Source organism: Mytilus galloprovincialis, chromosome 10 (genome assembly GCF_965363235.1).
Source record: "Mytilus galloprovincialis chromosome 10, xbMytGall1.hap1.1, whole genome shotgun sequence".
Lineage (NCBI taxonomy): Eukaryota > Metazoa > Mollusca > Bivalvia > Mytilida > Mytilidae > Mytilus > Mytilus galloprovincialis.
In genome coordinates this window covers 67,688,794-67,713,348 of record NC_134847.1, presented here as the reverse complement: position 1 = coordinate 67,713,348, position 24,555 = coordinate 67,688,794, and the positions used below count along the sequence as shown (strand labels likewise).

General features: G+C 32.0%; 1 protein-coding gene across 1 annotated transcript; it reads left to right on the top strand.

Annotated features, from left to right (window-relative positions):
* LOC143048198 (zinc finger-containing ubiquitin peptidase 1-like) lies at positions 1–24,555 on the top strand. The gene is made up of 9 exons (XM_076221735.1): positions 1–121; positions 5,370–6,348; positions 7,807–7,907; positions 12,760–12,928; positions 15,030–15,218; positions 15,795–15,963; positions 17,417–17,544; positions 19,693–19,910; positions 20,535–24,555. The coding sequence occupies exons 2-9, from the start codon at positions 5,373–5,375 to the stop codon at positions 20,568–20,570; spliced, it is 1,986 nt and encodes a 661-aa protein (XP_076077850.1). The 5' UTR covers positions 1–121; positions 5,370–5,372; the 3' UTR covers positions 20,571–24,555.

Below are 24,555 nucleotides of genomic sequence, written 5' to 3'. Positions count from 1 at the left end.
TTGACAGAAATTTTCTTTACACAATCTGTGAATTTACTTTCATTTTCTCATTTACTCTAAACAATTAACACCATAATCTATATTGACTGTAAAGAAAGAGGAACACTGAAATAATTTAAAGGTATAACAAGGTCCATTTAAAAAATGGAAACTGGTTGAATCAGGGATAAATTCTTTTAAGGTTCATCATAACAAACGGACAAATATGGCTGTATTTACATGCCAAAAATTACTCTGAGTACAGACTTACCTGTGAAATTGGAAAACTTTTAATGCCTGGCATCCACTAGATATAATAAAGTTAAATGCATTTTGTGTTTTAGAAAGATAAAATCTCTTTTGGATTTTGCTGGGCATTTTTTTTCCTTCATGCAAAAGGTCTGAAAATTAACTAAGTTGTGGAACAACTATGAGATGCTCCCTCAGGTAAAAAAACCGGTTTGTATTGTTTTGTTTGTCCTTAATTGACATGGACAAGAGGTATCTTCACAACTACAGGTGAGTTAAAGAGTTCATCTGAGTCAGTGAGTGGACAGTATCAAAGTAATTCAGGTGTTTGTTTATTTTTACACCTTCTGCAGAAAGGAAAAAAAATGCCCAGCAAAAACCAAAAAAGAGTTTATCTTTTTTTAACACAAAATGAATTTAACTTTAATATATCTAGTGGATGCTAGGCATTAAAACTTTCCAAACAGCACAGGTAAGTCTGTACACAGAGTAGTTTTTAAGGTGAAAATACGGCCATATTTGTCCATTTGTTATGATGAACCTTAATATTGTCTTGACATTTATCAACATTGTCATATGCTAGAACTTAAACAAAATATTTTATTCCATTGCATGTTGATTTTGACAGCGAAATCAACATTTGATTGGTTGAAACTCTCACATGTGACGTTGAACAAAGCATCATATTCCCCTTTAGTATCATATTCTGGAATTTATTATTATTCCCCTCCGAGTATCATATTCCCCTCGGAACGTCCTGATTGCCTTGCATGACGTTACCCGCGGTTAATGTTTAAATAAAATATTTTGATAGGGTTTATTTTAAAAATTATTTCAATCTAAAAGCAAATAGAAAAGAATAAACAATTTATTAACTTTAAATAGGTACTGATTATCATTTTGTATCTTGTGTTTAGTTCTAAAACAAAACGAATAAGAAAAAAATTATGTAAATTTATGTAGAAGTAAAAAAAAAGTATAGGCAGTGGATTTGTTCACCCTCGAAAAGTCATATTTCCCTCGGGCGATGCCCTAGTTGGTGAAATATGATATTTCTTGGGTGAACAAATCTTCATATTTCCCTCAGACACGGGAAATAAATGTGTAATGTTGGGTCTAGTCCAAATAATTATGACGTCCTGAGAGGCTATTATATTTTATTGCCAAGTCGTCTTACAGCATGTACAGCAACGTCAAAGCAAAAAAAAATAATAGCTTAGCCCTTTCAAGACATTATAATAAGGCACTGGCTACGTGGTTACATGGAAATGTAACAATAATAAAAATATTATTGTATCATTGGAGACTATATTAATTGCCAAAATACAGGTTTGGGTAAGGATCCGATTAATTATGGCAATTAGTCTCCAATTACACTCCTTGGCATATTTTTATTTATATTGTTACCATGGTTACATTTCCAGGTAACCGTAGCCAGTGCCTTATAACAATTTGTACTAGTAGTAGTACCAATCATATCATACAATAATAAATCATGTAAATATCAAAGTATCAAAAGTCACAGACTATAGGGATACAGTACTAGTACGTGCTATACTGACGCCACAAATATCATGAAATTATCATCATGATTATCAACATGATGAATATGAACAATAATAATAATAATAATAATAATAATAATTCTTTATTTAAAGAGGGTTACACAGTTAGCTATAAAGCTAATCTTCCCTGAGGCCCTCATGAATACAATGAAATATAACAAACAATTACAAAATATCAAACAGACACACATACATGAATAATGAAATAAAAAATTATTATGAAATATACAATTTTCAAAACAGGTAAAAGTTACAAATTCATATATTATAGGTGTAATACCACCAAATCATGGTACGTCACATCCGGTTGTATACGAAAGTAGGTCGAAAAAAATATTCCCTTGAATTTGACAGTTGTAGGTAATTAATCCTACATTTTATTGCAGTCAAACCATTTCTGTGTCATAAACATATGTCTTGGGTATTTCAAAACACCATTATTTTTAATTTGGGATTTCTATAGAAAATTTTGTAATCTTGAGGTTACATGTTGACTAAACCTTGTACACAGATAAAAAAGGGGAGAAATGTGATTGCTTAACTTCCAATGATGGTTATTTTCTTATATGCAATGAAATGTTATGTGAATTTTTTTCTATAGAACTGGACAGGATAAAACTTTACTTATGCCAAGTATTTCTGTATTTGAAACAAAGAAAATTTCTGCACATTTTTTTGAAAAGTGCAAATTTAACAAAGACTAATGGGGGAAAATCAATGGTGGTATTACACCTAATATGGGAAGCTGTACATGCACCTTTGACCTTGTGAGTAATCTTATGTGTTAAAATTTCTTGCTATTTAAGTGAAATAATTCAAAAAATGAAATATTCTGAGTGAATTGAGTCTCCAAAACACATTTTACATTGAAATAGGACTCTACCATGAATATTCAGTTGACAGAACAAGCCATACTAAAAGGGAGGGGGGGGGCTTTTTCTCCTTATTTCTTATATTCTGCTATGATAGAACATTTTCCTAGGAAATACTTAAATAAATATAAAGTTATAAGAAGATGAAATTATTTTTAATGCCGTAACGACAAATTATTTACTAAAAGAGACTCCTTTTATGTCCCTCTTTCATTGTGTCTTTGGAACGCGGCGTAAATTTAATTTTTACATAAGGACTTATTGAAACCTCCTTGGAGACAGTAAACTTTTATATGGATTGTTCATTCTGCTAAAATGCTTCAATTACTCATTTCTCATAACATTTCTACCATAACTGATAGAAAGTTACCCCATTATTTTTATTTTTTGGCCTGAAAATTTGAAATTTTGAGGAAATGAGAGGTATAAATTGACCAAAAGAGACCTTATAAAGAAAACAAAGAGGTCTATTAGTGGTATTTATCTTCCAAAAATCATCTTGTGTATCATATTCAACTGTTTGTAGGCAGATAAGATAGATATTTGATATTTATTGGTCCACACTCTATTCTATCTTGATGCGTCTTGGTTTGGATTTGTCGAAGAAATTTTGCTCGAATTGCTGTAGATGTCGTCTTTCATTATACTAGATTTTTCTCAAACTATTGAACTGATTATGACAAAACTTAACAGAAATGCTTGAAATAACTAGTATTACAAAGGAAAAAAGTCACATTCAGTTTATTGAACAAAAATGTCTTCTTTAGGTGTAATACAACCAAATCATAGTACGTCACATCCGGTTGTATACGAAAGTAGGTCGAAAAAAATATTCCCTTGAATTTGACAGTTGTAGGTAATTAATCCTACATTTTATTGCAGTAACACCGTTATTTTTTATTAGGGATTTCTATAGAAAATTTTGTAATCTTGAGGTTACATGGTGACTAAACCTTGTACACAGATAAAATAAGGGGAGAAATGTGATTGGTTAACTTCCAATGATGGTTATTTTCTTATATGCAATGAAATGTTATGTGAATTTTTTTCTATAGAACTGGACAGGATAAAACTTTACTTATGCCAAGTATTTCTGTATTTGAAACAAAGATAAATTCTGCACATTTTTTTGAAAAGTGCAAATTTAACAAAGACTAATAGGGGAAAATCAATGGTGGTATTACACCTATATGACATGTATAGTATTGGCATCAACAATATCATAATTTTGAGTAAGTGTGTGAAAATTATTATGCATATAAAAAACGCACAGCTTCTTAATGTTCCATCAAGTAATTTTTAAAATCTTTTTTGAATGAGCTTGTACTTGAGGTTGATCTTTTCAGGGATGTTGGTAAGTTATTCCATAAAATAGATCCTGAATATATAAAAGATTTCTTATAAAGCTCTGTTTTGGCTTTTGGAACTTGTAAATTTTTGCTAGAGGCAGTTCTCAAACAATATTGGTTTATTTCTTGCATTTCTTTAAATTTTTCAGTGAGATATTTAGAACTGCATGATTGTTCAAAAATGTCGAAAGTTCATGTGTCGGAAATTCTCAGGTCAAGTGTCACAGATTCCTAAATAGCAAAAAGGTCTTTTACAAATGATAAAGTCATCATGGGCTTCTCTGTAATTTTTGCACTTTCCCTTTCATGTTTTATGTCACAATGTTTTATACATGTATGTCATGTGTTTTATACATGTATGTCATGTGTATATGTACATGTTAGTCTACGTATAATCTGATGTCACAATAAGAACTGATTGTTCAATGACATCATTTACATCAATTGATCTCATAATAATTCCTCATTTGGAAGACTAATTTTATTTGTGTTACATTGCAGAAAGCACAAAATCAGGTACATGTACATGTATACCAGTATCATCACTCAGACACAGCAGATTTCACTGTAGCCTTTAATGCTCAATTCTGCTGCTCCACATAAACAACTGTTATAATAGTCATGAAGTAAAGGTTATGACCTAGTGATGCTTACATTTGCAGATAATGTTGTTCTTTTCATTGTTCTCATCATCTGGAAATGCTATAGATCACAAGTTTAATTGTTATTTTAGCATGCAAAAGCTTTAGAATTATTGACCACCATTCAGTGGAGGATCCAGAACTTTTTATAAGGGGGGCCCACTCCAGTCAAGCTTCGGCTTTTACCTATATAATTATTCAAATTTTTCCCACAAAGGGAGGGGGCCTTGGACCCGTAGGGCCCCTTGATCTGCCTGTAATATCTGTGATTACTCATAAACCTTTGGGACATTGATGTATTACGTAATGTCACTACATTGATGCCAGTTGTATTTTGTTAGTCATTATTAAAAAACATCTGAATAATCAAGTCTTGCTCAGATCTTTCAATGGCGGTGAGAATGGGTGAAATTTTACCCCATGCATATACCCTAAGAATTGCTATAGGTGAAAAACAATCCCACAGTTCAGTTACATGTTCATGATGTACATGATATAGTTGTACATGTTGTAAAGTGTTATACAGATTAAAAGTGACTAATTTTAAACTATGTTTTTGATATTATGACATGTTTGATACTGAAATGACTAGAAAAATTTTATTCATAGTCTTAGAATTAGTTTGTTCAATTCATTTGATATGAGATAACTAGTGCATATAGTAAGGAATAAGTATTTTATAAGTTTGTTAATTTTGGATATTTTTTTTTGCAGATAATGGCTGAAGGTGGGAAAAGCAATGATGACTATGATACCTTTACCTGTTTAATTTGTGGTCAGAATGGTTTCACAGAACCTCAGATGAGAGAACATGTTATGATGGAGCATGTTGAACAAGAAGTATATTGTCCATTTTGTGATTTGGGAGGGATCACGGCCAATGAAATGAATCTACATATCAATAAAGCTCATTTAGACGAATGTTTTAGTCCTGATGGTGCTAGTGGGACAGATTTTGAATTTCAGGAGGGGACTAGTGATAGCGGTTGTTGTAGTCCGATAGAAAAAGATGTAAAAAAACCAACGAATGGTATTTTAGGTTCAATGGATTGCTCAACAAGTAAAGTGCTAAGTTCTGATCCTGAAAGTCTCGGTAAAAAGAAGAGTAGACTGTGTTTAAATGTTGCTTCTGTGTCAGGAATAGTACACACAAATAACAATGAAAGAAATCCTGTATTAGCTAGTGTTGTGAGTGACAGGGGTGCTGTTCAGAATGGTCAGAATGTTCCCCCGGCTAGAGCAGGAGGCTCAGGGAACCAGGGATTAATAATTCCAGATATAAATGACAATGTTGAACCAGATATCAATTCCAACATTCCTTCAGAGTTTACATGTCCACTTTGTAGATACTGCACAGATTCTGAAGGTCAGATTCAATCCCATGTAAACAGTGAACATGTTGACATTCTTAGTCCAGAGAATGGTCTAGACGGAGGTGATGATGATTCAAGGTATATGTGTCCCATTTGTACAATGTCTTTCTTTTCATCTCAAGAACTTCAGGTTCATGTGAATGCTAAACATATGGACATCTTAAGCCCAGATAAATCCAATCGATGGTCAGATGGGACAGATAATATTAATGGTAGTGCTGAGGATATACATATATGTCCAATGTGTGATGAGGAATTTCATGAGACTGCTTTGTTAGAGATACATGTGAATGGACATTTCTCAGCAGAACAAACCCCAGGTGAAAAATTGTAGACTTTAAGTTATTACTATCCAAATCAGTAAAATTGACACTTTTCTTTTTTTTAGAATTACAGAAAAGTTTCAGAAACATCTGGGCTGTTAAAAAAAAATCAATATTAACAAAAGAAAACAACAACAATTGATACTTGAATAAAAAGGGTTAAACAGTTAATTATAAAAGGAATTAAAACATAAACTTTGCATTCATCATGTTCATTATATTAAGTTTGAGAGTCATAAGCTTCAGTATGATGGTAAATACAACTGCATGAAATGTTATGAAAAATAGTATTGATATAACATTAAGAAGATCATCGATCATAAAGATGTGGCTTAATTACCAGTCAGGGGACTTACTGAAATAAGTGATTTTTAAATCACTTATTTGGGTAGCAAATTTGAGGTTTTGTCACAAATTGGGATTTTGTAGTTTTTTCAAAATTTTAAACACATCTGGTTTAAATAATATCTTTTAATTAGTAAAATTAAAAAAAAATGAACTTTTTGCTTCTTTTAAGTAGCAAGTTTTATGCCTTTGATGCTATCATTTATGTGAAAATTCAATTTTAATTGAAAAAATGCTGTAATAATGGCTTTACATAATGAACTGATACTTTCTTAAAAGATTTTTCCCAGCAGTGGGAGTATTTTTCCTGATAAGTTCAAGGTTTCATCTTTCAGATTATGTAATAAAATTCTACTGTTCGCGATAAAAATTTCACTGTTCGGGGGTGTTGAAATTAGTGGGGGGTTATTAAAAGAATGATACTTAAAGAAGTGATTTTTGGGAAGGAAATTGATGTCTGATACTTAAACAAGTGATTTTATGTCATTATCCTAGATTCAGTACAAGGTCACACCTGAAATGACCTGGTCATCCTAGACAACACAGATGTTGGTTCTGATAAGTTTAGCAACATAATTAGTACCTGGATCATTAGTATTCTATATTTAAAGCTACAATAAAATTAAATCACTTCTTCTAGTGATTAATTTGTACTACTTAAATAGGTGATTATTAAAGAAAGACAACTCTAACTTCCAACCTTTATGGAAATAATGTTACTTGAATCAGTGATTTAGAAAATCACTTATTTAAGTAAGTCCCCTGACTGATTACAAATGAGACAACTTTCCACCAGATATCAAATAACATAGAAGTTGACATCAATATATATATATATATATATATATATATATATATATATATATATATATATATACATGTAGGTCCCTTTATGGCCTTCGACAATGTGCAAAAACCCATATGCTTTGTTAACATAGTGACTGTCATTGATAATGCACACCTATATTGATGATATTCATGATATTTAGAAAAGTTTTACTGATTTGATGTTGATAATATATGAAGTTAACTTTGCAAGTACTGGTTATGCATACCACTTTCATTTTAAATAGAGTTTTACTTATGTTTAGTTTGATATATTTTTTGTAGTTTTAATTAGAGAAATAAATGATATGGCTGTTGCTGAGGAGTTAATGAAAAATGAAACGGACGAGAAAGAACGAGAAGAAAAAGATTTCCAAGCTCTTCAGGTAAATTTGATACAGATCTAGTTTTATGATTCTATATCTATGAATATTTAAGTAGTAGCCAATTAGTCTCTGATAAGTGGTTGGAGTGTCTATTACATTTATTCTCCTTGGATTTTAGGGTTAAAAGTACAATTGAATATTGGAGCCAATAACAGTTAAGTAATATTACATCATATTATTTACCTGTGATTTGTGAGTACACATAGTTCATTGGGATGCACATTTTGTTACAGCCCATGTATGCCCATGTCGAGCAATTGATTGGTGATTTATACTCTGATATCCATTTTACAAAATGATGTGTGTGTATTTCTACATAAAAATAAGGAGACATGATTTTATCGATATCATAATGAGAAAAATATTGACCAAAGGGCAAGGATATAAAAAAAATCACAGGTCACCATACATATATGTACTGCTTTCAACAATTTGTTCAACAGCTTTTTCTTACTCAAATGATTTCAAATTCAAAATATCCAAAGTTATTATGATATATTTTAAATAACATAGTAATGGTCCTCATTGATTTTTTAGCTCACCTGGCCCGAAGGGCCAAGTGAGCTATTCCCATCACTTTGCGTCCGGCGTCCGTCGTCGTCGTCCGTCGTCGTCCGTCGTCGTTAACTTTTACAAAAATCTTCTCCTCTGAAACTACTGGGCCAAATTTAACCAAACTTGACCAAAATCATCATTGGGGTATCTAGTTTAAAAAATGTGTGGCGTGACCCGGCCAACCAACCAAGATGGCCGCCATGGCTAAAAATAGAACATAGGGGTAAAATGCAGTTTTTGGGTTATAACTCAAAAACCAAAGCATTTAGAGCAAATCTGACAGGGGTAAAATTGGTTATCAGGTCAAGATCTATCTGCCCTGAAATTTTCAGATGAATCGGACAACCCGTTGTTGGGTTGCTGCCCCTGAATTGATAATTTTAAGGAAATTTTGCTGTTTTTAGCTCACCTGGCCCGAAGGGCCAAGTGAGCTATTCCCATCACTTTGCGTCCGGCGTCCGGCGTCGTCGTCGTCGTCCGTCGTCCGTCGTCGTCCGTCGTCGTCCGTCGTCGTTAACTTTTACAAAAATCTTCTCCTCTGAAACTAATGGGCCAAATCAAACCAAACTTGGCCACAATCATCATTGGGGTATCTAGTTTAAAAAATGTGTGGCGTGACCCGGTCAACCAACCAAGATGGCCGCCACGGCTAAAAATAGAACATAGGGGTAAAATGCAGTTTTTGGCTTATAACTCAAAAACCAAAGCATTTAGAGCAAATCTGACATGGGGTAAAAATGTTTATCAGGTCAAGATCTATCTGCCCTGAAATTTTCAGATGAATCGGTCAATCGGTTGTTGGGTTGCTGCCCCTGAATTGGTAATTTTGAGGAAATTTTGCTGTTTTTGGTTATTATCTTGAATATTATTATAGATAGAGATAAATTGTAAACAGCAATAATGTTCAGCAAAGTAAGATCTACAAATAAGTCAACATGACCAAAATGGTCAGTTGACCCGTTTAGGAGTTATTGCCCTTTATAGTCAATTTTTAACCATTTTTCGTTAATTAAAGTAATCTTTTACAAAAATCTTCTCCTCTGAACTTACTTGGCCAAATTAATCCAAACTTGGCCACAATCATCTTTGGGGTATCTAGTTTAAAAAATGTGTGGCGTGACCTGGTCAACCAACCAAGATGGCCGCCACGGCTAAAAATAGAACAAAGGGGTAAAATGCAGTTTTTGGCTTATAACTCAAAAACCAAAGCATTTTGAGGAAATCTGACAGGGATAAAAATGTTTATTAGGTCAAGATCTATCTGCCCTGAAATTTTCAGATGAATCGGTCAATCGGTTGTTGGGTTGCTGCCCCTGAATTGGTAATTTTGAGGAAATTTTGCTGTTTTTGGTTATTATCTTGAATATTATTATAGATAGAGATAAACTGTAAACAGCAATAATGTTCAGCAAAGTAAGATCTACAAATAAGTCAACATGACCAAAATGGTCAGTTGACCCGTTTAGGAGTTATTGCCCTTTATAGTCAATTTTTAACCATTTTTCGTAAATTAAAGTAATCTTTTACAAAAATCTTCTCCTCTGAAACTACTGGGCCAAATTAATCCAAACTTGGCCACAATCATCTTTGGGGTATCTAGTTTAAAAAATGTGTGGCGTGACCTGGTCAACCAACCAAGATGGCCGCCACCGCTAAAAATAGAACATAGGGGTAAAATGCAGTTTTTGGCTTATAACTCAAAAACCAAAGCATTTTGAGGAAATCTGACGGGATAAAAATGTTTATCAGGTCAAGATCTATCTGCCCTGACATTTTCAGATGAATCGGTCAATCGGTTGTTGGGTTGCTGCCCCTGAATTGGTAATTTTGAGGAAATTTTGCTGTTTTTGGTTATTATCTTGAATATTATTATAGATAGAGATAAATTGTAAACAGCAATAATGTTCAGCAAAGTAAGATTTACAAATAAGTCAACATGACCAAAATGGTCAGTTGACCCCTTTAGGAGTTATTGCCCTTTATAGTCAATCTTTAACCATTTTTCATAAATCTAAGTAATCTTTTACAAAATCTCCACTGAAACTACTAGGCCACAATCATCTTTGGGGTATCTTGTTTGAAAAATGTGTCCGATGACCTGGCCATTCAACCAAGATGGCCGCCACGGCTAAAAATAGAACATAGGGGTAAAATGCAGTTTTTGGCTTATAACTATGAAACCAAAGCATCTAGAGCAAATCTGACAAGAAGTTAAATTGTTAATCAAGTCAATATCTATCTGCCCTGAATTTTTCAGATGAATTGGACAACTGGTTGTTGGGTTGCTGCCCTCCAATTGGTAATTTTTAAAGAAATTTTGCCGTTTTTGGTTATCTTGAATACTATTATAGATAGCGATAAACTGTAAACAGCAATAATGTTCAGCAAAGTAAGATCTACAAATAAGTCAACATGACCTAAATGGTCAATTGACCCTTTAAGGAGTTATTGCCCTTTATAGTCAATTTTTAACAATTTTCATTAATTTGGTAAATTTATGTAAATTTTTACCAAATATAGTTCTCTGTTACTAATGGGCAAAGTGAGCTCGCAAAGTTCATGATAGATATAATTGTAAGAAGCAAAATCGTTCAGTAAAGTAAGAACTTCAAACACATCACCATCACCAAAATACAATTTTGTCATGAATCCATTTGTGTCCTTTGTTTAATATGCACATAGACCAAGGTGAGCGACACAGGCTCTTTAGAGCCTCTAGTTGGTTATTATCTTGAATATTATTATAGATAGAGATAAACTGTTAACAGCAATAATGTTCAGCAAAGTAAGATTTACAAATAAGTCAACGGGACCGAAATGGTCAGTTGACCCCTTTAGGAGTTATTGCCCTTTTTAGTCCATTTTTAACCATTTTTCGTAAATCTTAGTTATCTTTTACAAAAATCTTCTCCTCTGAAACTACTGGGACAAATTAATCCAAACTTGGCCACAATCATCATTGGGGTATCTAGTTTAAAAAATGTGTGGCGTGACCCATCCAACCAACTAAGATGGCCGCCATGGCTAAAAATAGAACATAGGGGTAAAATGCAGTTTTTGGCTTATAACTAAAACACCAGAGCATTTAGAGCAAATCTGACATGGAGTAAAATTGTTCATCAGGTCAAGATCTATCTGCCCTGAAATTTTCAGATGAATCGAACAACCCGTTGTTGGGTTGCTGCCCCTGAATTGATAATTTTAAGGAAATTTTGCTGTTTTTGGTTATTATCTTGAATATTATTATAGATAGAGATAAACTGTAAACAGCAATAATGTTCAGCAAAATAAGATCTACAAATAAGTCAACATGACCAAAATGGTCAGTTGACCACTTTAGGAGTTATTGCCCTTTATAGTCAATTTTTAACAATTTTTCTTAAATCTTAGTAATCTTTTAGAAAAATCTTCTTCTCTGAAACTACTGGGCCAAATTTAACCAAACTTGGCCATAATCATTATTGGCCTATCAAGTTAAAAAAATGTGTCCGGTGACCCGGCCAACCAACCAAGATGGCCGCCATGGCTAAAAATAGAACATAGGGGTAAAATGCAGTTTTTGGCTTATAACTCAAAAACCAAAGCATTTAGAGCAAATCTTAGTAATCTTTTAGAAAAATCTTCTCCTCTGACACTACTGGGCCAAATTTAACCAAACTTAGCCATAATTGGGGTATCTAGTTAAAAAAATGTGTCCGGTAACTCGGCCAACAAACCAAGATGGCCGCCATGGCTAAAAATAGAACATGGGGGTAAAATGCAGTTTTTGGCTTATAACTCAAAAACCAAAGCATTTGGCAGGAAGTAAAATTGTTGATCAGGTCACGATCTATCTGCCCTGGAATTTTCAGATGAATTGGATAATCAGTTGTTAGGTTGCTGCCCCTGAATTGGTAATTTTGAGGAAATTTTGCTGTTTTTTTTGTTATCTTGAATATTATTATAGATAGAGATAAACTGTAAACAGCAATACTGTACAGCAAAGTAAGAACTAAAAATAAGTCACTATGACCAAAATAGTCAATTGACCCCCTAAGGAGTTATTGCCCTTCATAGTCAATTTTTAACAATTTTCTTAAAATTTGAAGATTTTCAATAACATTTTCCACAGAAAGTACTGTTATAGATAGAGATAATTGTCAGCAGCAAGAATGTTTAGTAAAGTAAGATCTTCAAACACATCACCATCACCAAAACACAATTTTTTCATGAATCCATCTGTGTCCATTGTTTAATATTCACATTGACCAAGGTGAGCGACACAGGCTCTTTAGAGCCTCTAGTTTAATACATTCAGAACATGTATGGGATGACTGAAGGAAAAAATTATAAGAAACAGTATGAGAAGAATTTAGGAAAGGCAGTGTTTAGAGGAGATATAACTATTGGAGAATACCATCAACAGGTAGCCAACATGAAAGGCAGAGATTTACATGGTGTTGATGATGGACATTCCTGTACCAAAGGTATGTGGATTCATTATTATACCTGTCACACCAAATTTTGATGATGTTCAACAAAGGACAAATTTGGTTGGACTTGTTGGCAAAATGTTGTACAACCATGATAACCACGAAATCAAATATCCACAAAAATATTTTTAATCCATGAAAATTTGTATCCACAAATAATAAATGAACTCACAGTATTTGGTTTTAAGTTACACTTGGTATCTTTTTTGTCTGTTTTTTCAATTTCATGTTATATTTATATAGAATTACTTGTTATTCATCATCTAATATTGTATTTCTACAAATAAATCATGCATTTCCTGACAGTTGTCTCCCTTAGGCCATAAAAAAGAATAGGTTTGTTTGCCCCCTACCTACCCAGAAAATAGCTGCCTATTCAAAATCTTTTATTGTCATGATGTGAAAATACTTTTATGCCCCCGCCATAGCAGGTTTTACCCTTGTATGTCTGTACTTCCCTACGTCCCAAAGTTGGTATCGACCCCAAAAAGTGAGACAGAAATAGATTACACTCATGAACTGTAAACAAACAGGTAAAAGTGCGGGAAATAAATAACCAGGACTTTGCGAAAACAACACATGCTCGTAATTATTTAAACGACAGATGCAGAAACAAATTTATCGATTACACATCTCAACGATAAAAGATCAATGACTACGCGACTATTTTGCGCCTACATTGTTTATGTGAACGATGTCAATGTTGACCAAAACATGTAAAAAACAAATGGATTAAACGACTACGCGCGTGATCATTTACATCATTTAGGTTAGAAACAAATGCGCTCCAAGTTGAAATTTTTGGGCCATCACTTTAACTGTTCTAGAGTTATCCCCTTTTCAAATAGAAAAATTGCTGAAAAATTTAAAAAGTAAATTTTGTTTTAAATTGGATATATCTTCCTTTGTCCATAATTAAAGTTGAATCAACTACAATCAATGCTTTTTAAAATCTTCTTTGAAAATTGGAGCTATCTTTCTTTATCCATAATGGTAGTTTAATCAACTAAAACCAATGCTTTATACAATGCAATATTCATTTTTACTACCAACTGATAAATTACAATAAATTAAAGCAGTCTTTACCATTCAGTGCTCACAAGCATTTGAATAATCGTTCTAGGGTTATGCCCCTTAACAAATGGAAAAATTGTTGAATTCATTCATTTCTGTTCTTTTAACTTAAAAGAGGGATGAAAGATACCAAAGGGACAGTCAAACTCATAAATCGAAAAGGAACTGACAACGCCATGGCTAAAAATGAAAAAGACAAACAGACAAACAATAGTACACATGACACAACATAGAAAACTAAAGAATAAGCAACACGAACCCCACCAAAAACTAGGGGTGATCTCAGGTGCTCCTGAAGGGTAAACACCCCCATGTGGTGCTTATGTGATAACAAATCCGGTAAATAGTCTAATTCGTAGGTCACATTAATTCATCTTTAGTTTGTCTCAACTAAATTTAATGCTTATTACCACTATACTTAGTTTAAATTCAAATTTTGGCAGCTTCACTATTACAGTTCTTAAGTTCTGTCCTGTTATAATCTATATGCTAGGGGAGCATCATCTGTGTCCCTTTGGACACATCCCTATTTTTTTTTTATTCAGATAGGCATGAAGACTAATAAACATCCAATACTTGAATTTCTTTTTGCAAAAAAAAATTTAAATGCCTACCTACCTACCCACTGTCTTGATGTTGGGTAGGGTATGGCAAACCAAAATATTTTTAAGTGTGGCCTTACATATCATTTTGTCTGCCTTTGCTTATAACCGGTTACTTGAAAACCATATTGGAGAGACAGAAGTCTCAACACAAATATTCTTTGTTCATCGTTTCAATTTTATGCAAAATGCTAGGTTAGTAAGTACAATTAACTTGCATTTTTTTAGCAAAATTTTCTTTTTAAGTTCTATTGATATAAGCAATATACATATATGAATAACAAAATATTTGATGAATATTTTATTAAGACAGCAGCCCAACTGTTGAGCAACCAATAAAAATCAAAAGACTTCTTTAATCTGATGAGTTGTTGTATTCATGTATATTGATCGTTTTATGTAATATTTTTATTTTGTAGATGTTATAGAGAGAATAAGTAAATATGATGCTCAGCTGAGTAACATAACAAACTTTTGGTTATGTACAGATATAATGCATTATGCTGCATCATATGGAGATAAAGGATGGGGGTGTGGCTACAGAAACTTCCAGATGTTGTTGTCGTCACTGGCAACCAACCCAACTTACTGTAAAATACTGTTTAATGGTAAGACAAATACTGTAAAATACTGTTTATTGGTAAGACAAATACTGTAAAATACTGTTTATTGGTAAGACAAATATTGTAAAATACTGTTTATTGCATTTGGTAAGAAAATTACAATTTCACTGAGATATTTTTTTTTCTAAACCTTTTTACGGCCCATTTATTATGCCCCATTTATGGACATTATGTTTTCTAGTCTGTGTGTCCGTTCATTCGCTTTCCGTTTGTCCTTCTGTCCCACTTCGGGATACAGTTTTTGGTCAAGGTAGTTTTTTATGAAGTTAAAGTTCAATCAACTTGAAACTTAGTATTTAGGTTCTCTGTGTTATGATCTTACTAATTTTTATGCCCAATTAGAGTATTAATCCCAATTTAAGGGTCCACTGAACATAGAAAATGATAGTGTGATTGGGGCATCTGTGTACTATGGAAACAAAAATGTTTCAAGGTCAACAAGCATTTTTTATGCTGTTTCTGAACCACAAAATGTATATAAAAAATGTGAAAGGACACATAACACTGTAAAATGGCTATATCTTCATACAATACTACCATATTTTATTTTGACTATTATAGGCAAGCCACAGATTCCATCTATTCCAAAAATCCAAAGATTAATAGAAGCTGCCTGGGAGAAAGGCTTTGATAAACAAGGTTGTGAACAGCTTGGTGGTCGTGTGGTAGACTCTACAAAGTGGATTGGTGCCACTGAAATAGCTGCCACACTCTTCTCACTCAAGGTCAAGTAAGTTTATAACTGAAGATAAAGGTGGAAACAGAATTAGATTGATTACTGGCGGTATAACATGGACCAGATAAGTGTCTTCAGTATGCTAACTGTTCACTGCATGTAAATAGATATACAATAGTAGGTCAAGGTCAGAAGAATATAAATTTTTTATGATCCACCTACGATAGTAGAGGACATTATGTTTTCTGGTCTGTGTGTCCGTCTGTTCGTCCATCCGTCTGTCTGTCCGTCCATCTGTCCCGTTTCAGGTTAAAGTTTTTGGTCAAGGTAGTTTTTGATGAAGCTGAAGTCCAATCAACTTGAAACTTAGTACATATGTTGGTTATAATATTATCTTTCTAATTTTAAAGCCAAATTAGACTTTTGACCCCAATTTCACGGTCCACTGAACATAGAAAATGAAAGTGCGAGTTTCAGGTTAAAGTTTTTGGTCAAGGTAGTTTTTGATGAAGCTGAACTCCAATCAACTTGAATTTTAGTACACATGTTGCTTATGATATGATCTTTCTAATTATAAAGCCAAATTAGACTTTTGACCCCAATTTCACCTTCCACTTAACATAGGAAATGAAAGTGCAAGTTTCAGGTTAAAGTTTTTGGTCAAGGTAGTTTTTAATGAAGTTGAAGTCCAATCAACTTGAAACTTAGTACAACTGTTCCCTATGGTATGATCTTTCTAATTTTAATGCCAAATTAGATTTTTTTACCCAATTTCACGGTCCATTGAACATGGAAAATGTTAGTGCAAGTGGGGCATCTGTGTACTTTGGACACTTTCTTGTTTGTATAAGGCTTAGTAAATAAGAACAGGGAAGGTTCACTGAGCACTTCAACTGTTTTGTGCCGAAAAAAACAAAAAAAATATATTTTTTTCTTACATTGACCTGATTTTGAATTGAATATTAATTTGCATGCATTTTACACATAATTTGCCTTGGATACAGTCAGAACCATATAAATTCATTCAATAAACTATTGGTTCAGTTTTCAGTTTTGTCATTTAATGGATGGAAATTGGAATGTTCTGTTTGTCTGGTGCATTTCATAGTTAAAGTCAAACAGCATAAAAACACTTAAACATCAATTTAAGCAATATCTGTATCACAAAAAGTTAAAAATTCTTCTAAAAAATGTTGTCATGTTGATCTCAATAGTATTGCATTAGAAAGTAAGCATGTCTTTTCCTTTGAATTGTTGAACATTTGTCATTTCGGTGCCTTTTATAGCTGACTGTGCCGTATAGGCTTTGCTCATTGTTGAAGGTCGTACAGCGAAATATATTTGTTAATTTCTGTGTCATATGGTCTCTTGTGGAGAGTTGTCTTATTGACAATCATACCACATCTTCTTTTTTTATATTAGCTAGTCAAGATACACTATTTGGACCAGCTGATAAAAATAGTAGAAAAATGTACCAATTATAATACCCAAGATATTTATTTTATAGATGTAGATTATTAGACTTCCATAGCCCATCAGGACCACAAGGAACACATCCGAGGCTGTTCCAATGGGTAAAGGATTACTTTCAACAACCAACCATGTTTAAACCACCTCTGTATCTACAACACCAAGGTAACATTGTGTGCTTGTACTCGTTGTGGAACGCAATGTTTTAATATTAAAATTGAGAATGTAAATGGGGAACATGTCAAAGAGAAAACAAACCGACCAACTAGCAGACAACAGCCGAAGACCACCAATGGGTCTTCAAACCAGGTAGAAAATCCTGCACCAAGGTGGTCCTCAGCTGGCCCCGAAACTAAATTGTATACTTCTTTGTTGGTTTGAATTCTGATCTATATGATATCTCAATCATGGTCAATACTAAAAAACAGTATAAAGAAATCTCTATTTAAGTGATTTATTCAGGAGGACAATTGTGTTTGTGGGAGGGATAAATTAAGATGAGATTGCTGAAAGTTGATATGCATCAATTGATAGATATCGATAGAAAAGAGATTGGGTAAATGACAATTAGACATTTACATAAAAAGAAATAACCAGCTTCTGTAACCAATTACCATACTTAAGGGCATTTCATACAGTAGCAAGGGCAGATAATAAGACATCAAAATTTAAAACGTTGCTTTTGCAACATTACAAGTAATCAGAAACCAAATTTGTGGAAAAATTACTACTTCATCAAATTGTCCATGGGATTTATTAAGTATATACAATGGAAGATAAACCTGTATATATTTAAGCAAGTCAAATTTACTTAAGGGAGCAGAAAATTTCTATTATCAATAAATTTCCTCGAAAAGTAAGTTTTGACTGTATATATTTCTTTACTTATTTCAATAGTGCATATCAAACTTAGTCCAAAACTTTAAGAAAAATGGATAAGAGATCTTTTCTTTATTGTATGCCTTAAATCGCTCAAAATGACATATACATTGCAACTGTGAAGCAAAGGTATTAATCAATTATATATGGAAATTTACATCAATATATAGGCAAACCACAACAAACACAAAGACACAATTAAACACTGTGCATATAATTTTAAAATCAGGTGACAATCATACATTAGAAGCCAGTAGTTTATAAGCCTCCATACCAATGAACATGAAGTCATAAAGTTTTATAGACCTAGCCTCTCACACATCACATCCTAATTTATTCAAATTTGTTCATGGCCTTTATCATGTTTATTTTCAAAAATATGCTAATAATATGGGATGCGAGGAACTATATTTGTTTCCTTCTATTTGAATGAAAAATGTTTACATTTTATTTATAGAATGAATAGGTAAACAGGTCATATCTTTAACTTGAAAATGTCATTCATGCAAAATCTCCTCCTAAGCTATCAAAGCTGAGGGGGTGATTCCCTCTTTGGGGGTTTCAGAGGTTGGCAGGTATAGAATGGTTCTTATATACACTACAGCACAGGTGGATTTTGCTTTGTCCACCCCTTCACAGTAGGAGTGGGCCCCGGGTGGGCAAAATTTCTAGCTTGTCCACTCTGGCCACCCATAGGAGTGGACATGCAATTTCTTTTGATTAATCAAAAGACTTGCAAGTACAATCAATTGAAAAATGCAGATAAGCATTTGTAATCAATATTTTTTTTTTGAAAAAAGGAGATTATAGCTAGAGTGGGCTGTCCACGGGGGGGTAACTTCCTATTATTGGGTATACGGGGATGTGCCAAAAATATGGGTCATAATTTTGCGAGATTTTATATAAAAATGACCCTCCTTTTTAATGACATTCTATATTAAAATGCATTTACGTTTGATAACTGTATATTGATTTGGGGTATGATCTACATATCATATATAAATGCGCTAAATACACCCACACCCACTAAAATCTCACACCCACTTAAACATGCAGTTAATCCCACAATCCATGCGTATATATAACGTTAAAATATATGTGCACCAAACGATGTCAATTCATATATAAAAACTTAAGGGTAGCTGGTATATTTATGAATTATGAGTGACGATGAGTTAGTTCTTATATAAGCATGGGTCATATTTTAAATATTGTATATAAGTATAGGTCATTCTTTCTTAAATATTTATATAACTATAGTTACTGAATTTCAGTGAATGTTATATTAAAATGGGTATGTTTTTTGAGGCAAAAATGGCACACCCCTACCAAAAAAATATCGAAGTTACCCCCCCGTGGGGCTGTCCACTGTGGGCAGTTAGAAAATGCAAAATTCACACAGGCTGTTGTGTACATAAAACGTTTATCTTGTAGGTCACAGTAGAACTATAGTAGGAGTAGAGGAATTAACAGATAAATCATTGCGTTTGTTAATCTTTGATCCAAGCACCTCAAAGAAGCAGATGCAGCAATTCCTTACAGTTATTAATAGTACAATTATGAGAACCATAAGGAGAACAGAACATGGACTCCGAGCCAAACAGTATCAAATTGTAGCTGTTGAGGGATTTGTGGAAGACAAAGAATATGATGTATGACTATTATTACAATACCAAAAACAAAAAAATATTTTTTTTAAAGAATGAAGACTTATTGTTGCAGTCAAGCATAATCAAGATTCTCAATTTTATATTCATACAATAAAAATAAACATAGAAAAAGGTTCATGTCAATTTATAAATTTTTGGTTTATATGACACAGTGATAAATTTAACAACATACACCTTAGAAAAAAACATCATTTTTTTATGCAATTAGCAAGAAAAGAAATAGGTTTTTGTTTCTGTAATTTGAGATGCATTAGTTGTCTTTTTTTTTAAATTAGATATGTTACCATATCAAACATGTAGAACAACAAAATATTTGTAAATTCAAAATACTGATGAAATTAAAGAAATCATTGAAGTCAACATGTTTACTTGTTGACAGAAGAATGGTTGAAGTATGTCAGACAGAAAAAAAATTGATTCAGACTTGTGTCATGATTACTAAGTTGATTTAAATTATTCATAATGTAGTTAAAAACTATTGTCTTATCAGTTATAACCTGTCCCAGGGATTCTGTTTTGAATCATCTTAATTAATTCTAGAACATATATAAAAATATCATTTGTTGACTATCATGACTATTAAGAATATTTTTTTATATTTTTCAGGAACAGAAGGTATTAAAGTCTGAGAGAGTGAGCTGATACTGGGAGAACTACTGCTATACTGCTTTGCCATGTTCAGATTCTTTGAATTTAACTTAATTTGTTACCATTTCATGACAAACAAAAACTTGGATTGAAAAGAGACGGAAACCAGTACTGCTCTGTGATCATGACTGAATTGTATTACACAAAATTATAATGTTTCTGCACATTACATGTGTTAGTGTAGTCTTTTCGTTTAACTACAATCATATGATTAGCCTAAATGTTTCATCTCAAAATGTTTGTTTGAGGACTGTACAGAATGGCAACATTTGAAAGGGAACATTCAGAACATTCAGAATAAACTTTATAGGACACCATAAGTTTTACTGAAGAATTACAGTAAAATTAAGACAGTATTTAAAACCACAATTCACCATTGTAAAAGCTTTCATTTTTGTCATCACAGCTGATGTCATACAGCTGTTGTTTTGGTTTATGCACAGTGATCGAATTGTTTTTAACAATTCAGATATTTAAAATTTTCCAAACTAAAAGACTGGTCTATGGAATTTTGACATAAATAACAGCTTTTTGATTAAAGCCAAGACTTTTGATTAAATCTGAACATGAACTTTATACAGTCGTATCTCAAGTTTTTTATTTCAAATTGTTGAGGTTGAACTGCAGGAAAGTCACAAAATTTTATATTTTTAGAAAGGATGGCCTTTTAAAAAAAATATGATAGATATACAGAAGGTAAAAAACCTCCATCAGACCCCTGCATTTTCTATGACAATATAAAGAAACTTTGCATTGTAATAGGTCTTCACATAATCAGTCAATTCTGTTCCCATAGAAACTTCATAATGCACATATTCAGAAATTTGAAACTTAATAATTCTCCCTATTGTGTTGATAAATGATCAGAATAGGTTACATCTTTTTCTTATTCAAAAGAAAAAAAAATCAAACTTGAAATTTAGGTTTTAAGACCACCTGTCTGCTTTTGGAAAGACAAAGGAACTTTATTTGGTGCAGGACTGAACTGTTAATAATTAATATTAGAAATCATGCAATCAGGAATATGTATCATTTCCTTTTTTTTTGGTGATTTTTTTAGCACCTCAAATATATAGTGAATACAAAATGCTGAATTATATTAAACCTAAAGAAGGAAAAAAGCAATAACTTTTAAATGATTTAAACAAATAGAGTGAAAAGTAATAGAACAAAACCAACACATGACAGCATTTTAAAAATGTCGTTACATTTTGATAGCAAGGTTCAAACCGTATTATATAAAACCAAGAATTTGTTAATTAACTTCACTTCATGGTCTTTTGAAACAGTATATTTTTCATGAAACCAAATTTGAATAAAAAAAATACTTGTAGTTTAAGAACATCTGTATTTTACATGATTCATGATTCAGGAATGTTAATCTTAAAATATTTTGGGAAAAAAACACCAGTTGTATTTTTATGAGAATATAGATGTATTTTTTTTGGCTTAACTTTTTTACTTGAATAATTCACTTGATAACTAAGTGATGTTAAGTAATTGCCATTTAAATGTTATGTTATGCTATACTTGTTATATTTGTGTTAGTACATTATTTGTTGACAAACAAGAAATGCTTACTGGCATATATGTATATATTTATGGTGTGTAATATTAAGTCAAAAATATTTTTGATGTGATATTTTACTGTGATAAAAGTGTCTGAATAATTGATAATGTTGGCTTAGGAAATGTGATGTGAACGACCTTTTTGGTTTGCCAGAATTTTTTTTTTCTAGGTTTCAATGTGAAAAATACCATGTTCACTGCTCTGAGTCATATTATCTCTTATAAACAAGTTATTTGGGGAAATGAACAACAAGAGCAAAAGTGTAACCATACATTTGATTTTTTTGGTAAAGATTATTTGAAATACAACCCTGACACTCCTTTCTACATTCTTTTTTTCAAAATTTTTCATGGTTTTGAATTAGATTTGCATTTTAATAAATATCTTTATAACTAATAGATGCATTTTTTATCAAATAAACATACTATTGTTATAAGATCATAGGGACTACATAATATTGCATTGTAATTCACATCAGGAAAAAAATTCTTGTTTTCTGTGACTGTCACAGGAAAAGTAAGAAACTCAGAATATTAGCCACCAAGAAGATATGAAATAAGACTAGGATAAAACACCTCTAATGATTATTTCTTTTATAAAAATAATTTTCGTTTTTTCAAAACTTAACCAATTTTCCTGATTTGAGTGCATTCAGAAAAATGAAGCTTCAAAGCTTTGCATAAAAGTTCATGTGTTGTGAAAAATGTGAAATATTTTAATTGTATGTACCGGTATTATTTATTGAGCTATTCCAAGGAAAGCAAGTTGGCATTTACCTGATGAAAGCATTTCTTCACAACTTCATCGAATCAGCAGAAGTAACTAGTAAAATACATTTTCTTTAACTTACTCTTTGAAATACAAACCATCCATATGAGTTGACCTAGGCCTTGACCATTTCCTTTTCTTGGAATAGCCAATATTTGTTTGTCTGTGATGATTTGGTGATTGTTCATATAATGGTCAGTTGATATGTTATATAATGGTCAGTTGATATGTTATATAATGGTCAGTTGATATGTTATATATATTATTCTAGTCAGACATTTACTGGAATTGTTATCCATGTTGTAAATAAGAAGTACATTTTGTACTTCAAATTTTGAAACTACAACAAACAAATATACAGAATGATGTCAGAAAGTTTCTGATCAAAGTAGAGATTGATTTTTTTTTGTCTTATTCTAAACATGTTCTTTGTTAATAAATGATAATATATTAATGACATTAGAACATTGTAATCCTTTTCAATGAGAAATATCAACAGAATATCTGGATTTATTTCTATATGATTTCAGGTGTTTTAAGCATTTTTTTTACATATAAAATTGAGAATATGACTATTAAATAATTAAATTAGTCAAATAAAGTAGCTTAACAAAGGTACCATTATATTATTTGTATCAATATTTGAATTGATTTAAAAAATAATCGAACTTTTATGGTATGGTATTTTATATGTATGAGCAAATAATTTAATATCTGAGTACGATTGTGCATATGGCAAGGCATTTGGCCTTTCTATCTTATTTAAGATACATATGTCCATGAAATAGTCTTTCATTAAAAATCCATTTTTTAGAAAAGCCACTTTTGTATATATTAATGATATTTCACCATTCCGATCCTTCCCTAGACTACAACAAGACTTAATTAATATTTTAGTAGTCATTACCAATACTTCATGCAATTCATTATTTTCTGTTAATCTCATTTTCAAAAACCTACAATGTTGCAATAATATCTCAGCTTCACATGTAACATATAATGTATTTCTGTAACATATAAGACACTATTACAGCATTACCTCCCTTTCACACTATTATACTGATATTTCAAAACAAATTTCAACGTCCTTTGAATTGCTATATGGCTTTAGAAAATTGTGTATCTGTGATTAAAGTTCATTTCTACAATCCTCTTATAAAATAGGAATGTTGCTACCTTCCAGTAAGGGAAGGAATTTGTTGGTTAGTGATTGACCTTGCTGATAAAGTAAAAATGTGTTTATTTAAGAGATGTTGAAATGAATATTGAAACACTATCTGTATACCTGCATATGATGAAAAGAGACAAGGAAAATAACCAAAAACACTTGAAAGCTTTAAACATTGAAAAAAAGGAAATGCCTCTTGAAAAACAGAGCTAAAACTTATTTTTTTCAAATTTAGAGATAAAAAGACTTTATCCTTTCTTTAGCAGGTTTGCACAAATCTATAGCAACCCAGGAAACTATCAAGCAAATATTGAGTCTTGAAAAAATAGTATTTTGAATCTTTATTAACTTGTAGAAATTTATAAAAAGTATAAAATGACCTGTATCTGTATTTCTTAGTCTTTCTTTATATCTATGATCTGTTGTATTCACACACAGCTTGCTTTCACCAAATAAAACTATTTTTAAACCTT

Excerpts from the sequence above, each read along its gene's own strand:
- LOC143048198 (XM_076221735.1), top strand. The coding sequence starts at position 5,373 with ATGGCTGAAGGTGGGAAAAGCAATGATGACTATGATACCTTTACCTGT. Across the intron at positions 6,349-7,806 it reads CTCAGCAGAACAAACCCCAG|TTTTAATTAGAGAAATAAAT; the intron begins GTGAAAAATTGT and ends TATTTTTTGTAG. Across the intron at positions 7,908-12,759 it reads AAGATTTCCAAGCTCTTCAG|AACATGTATGGGATGACTGA; the intron begins GTAAATTTGATA and ends TAATACATTCAG.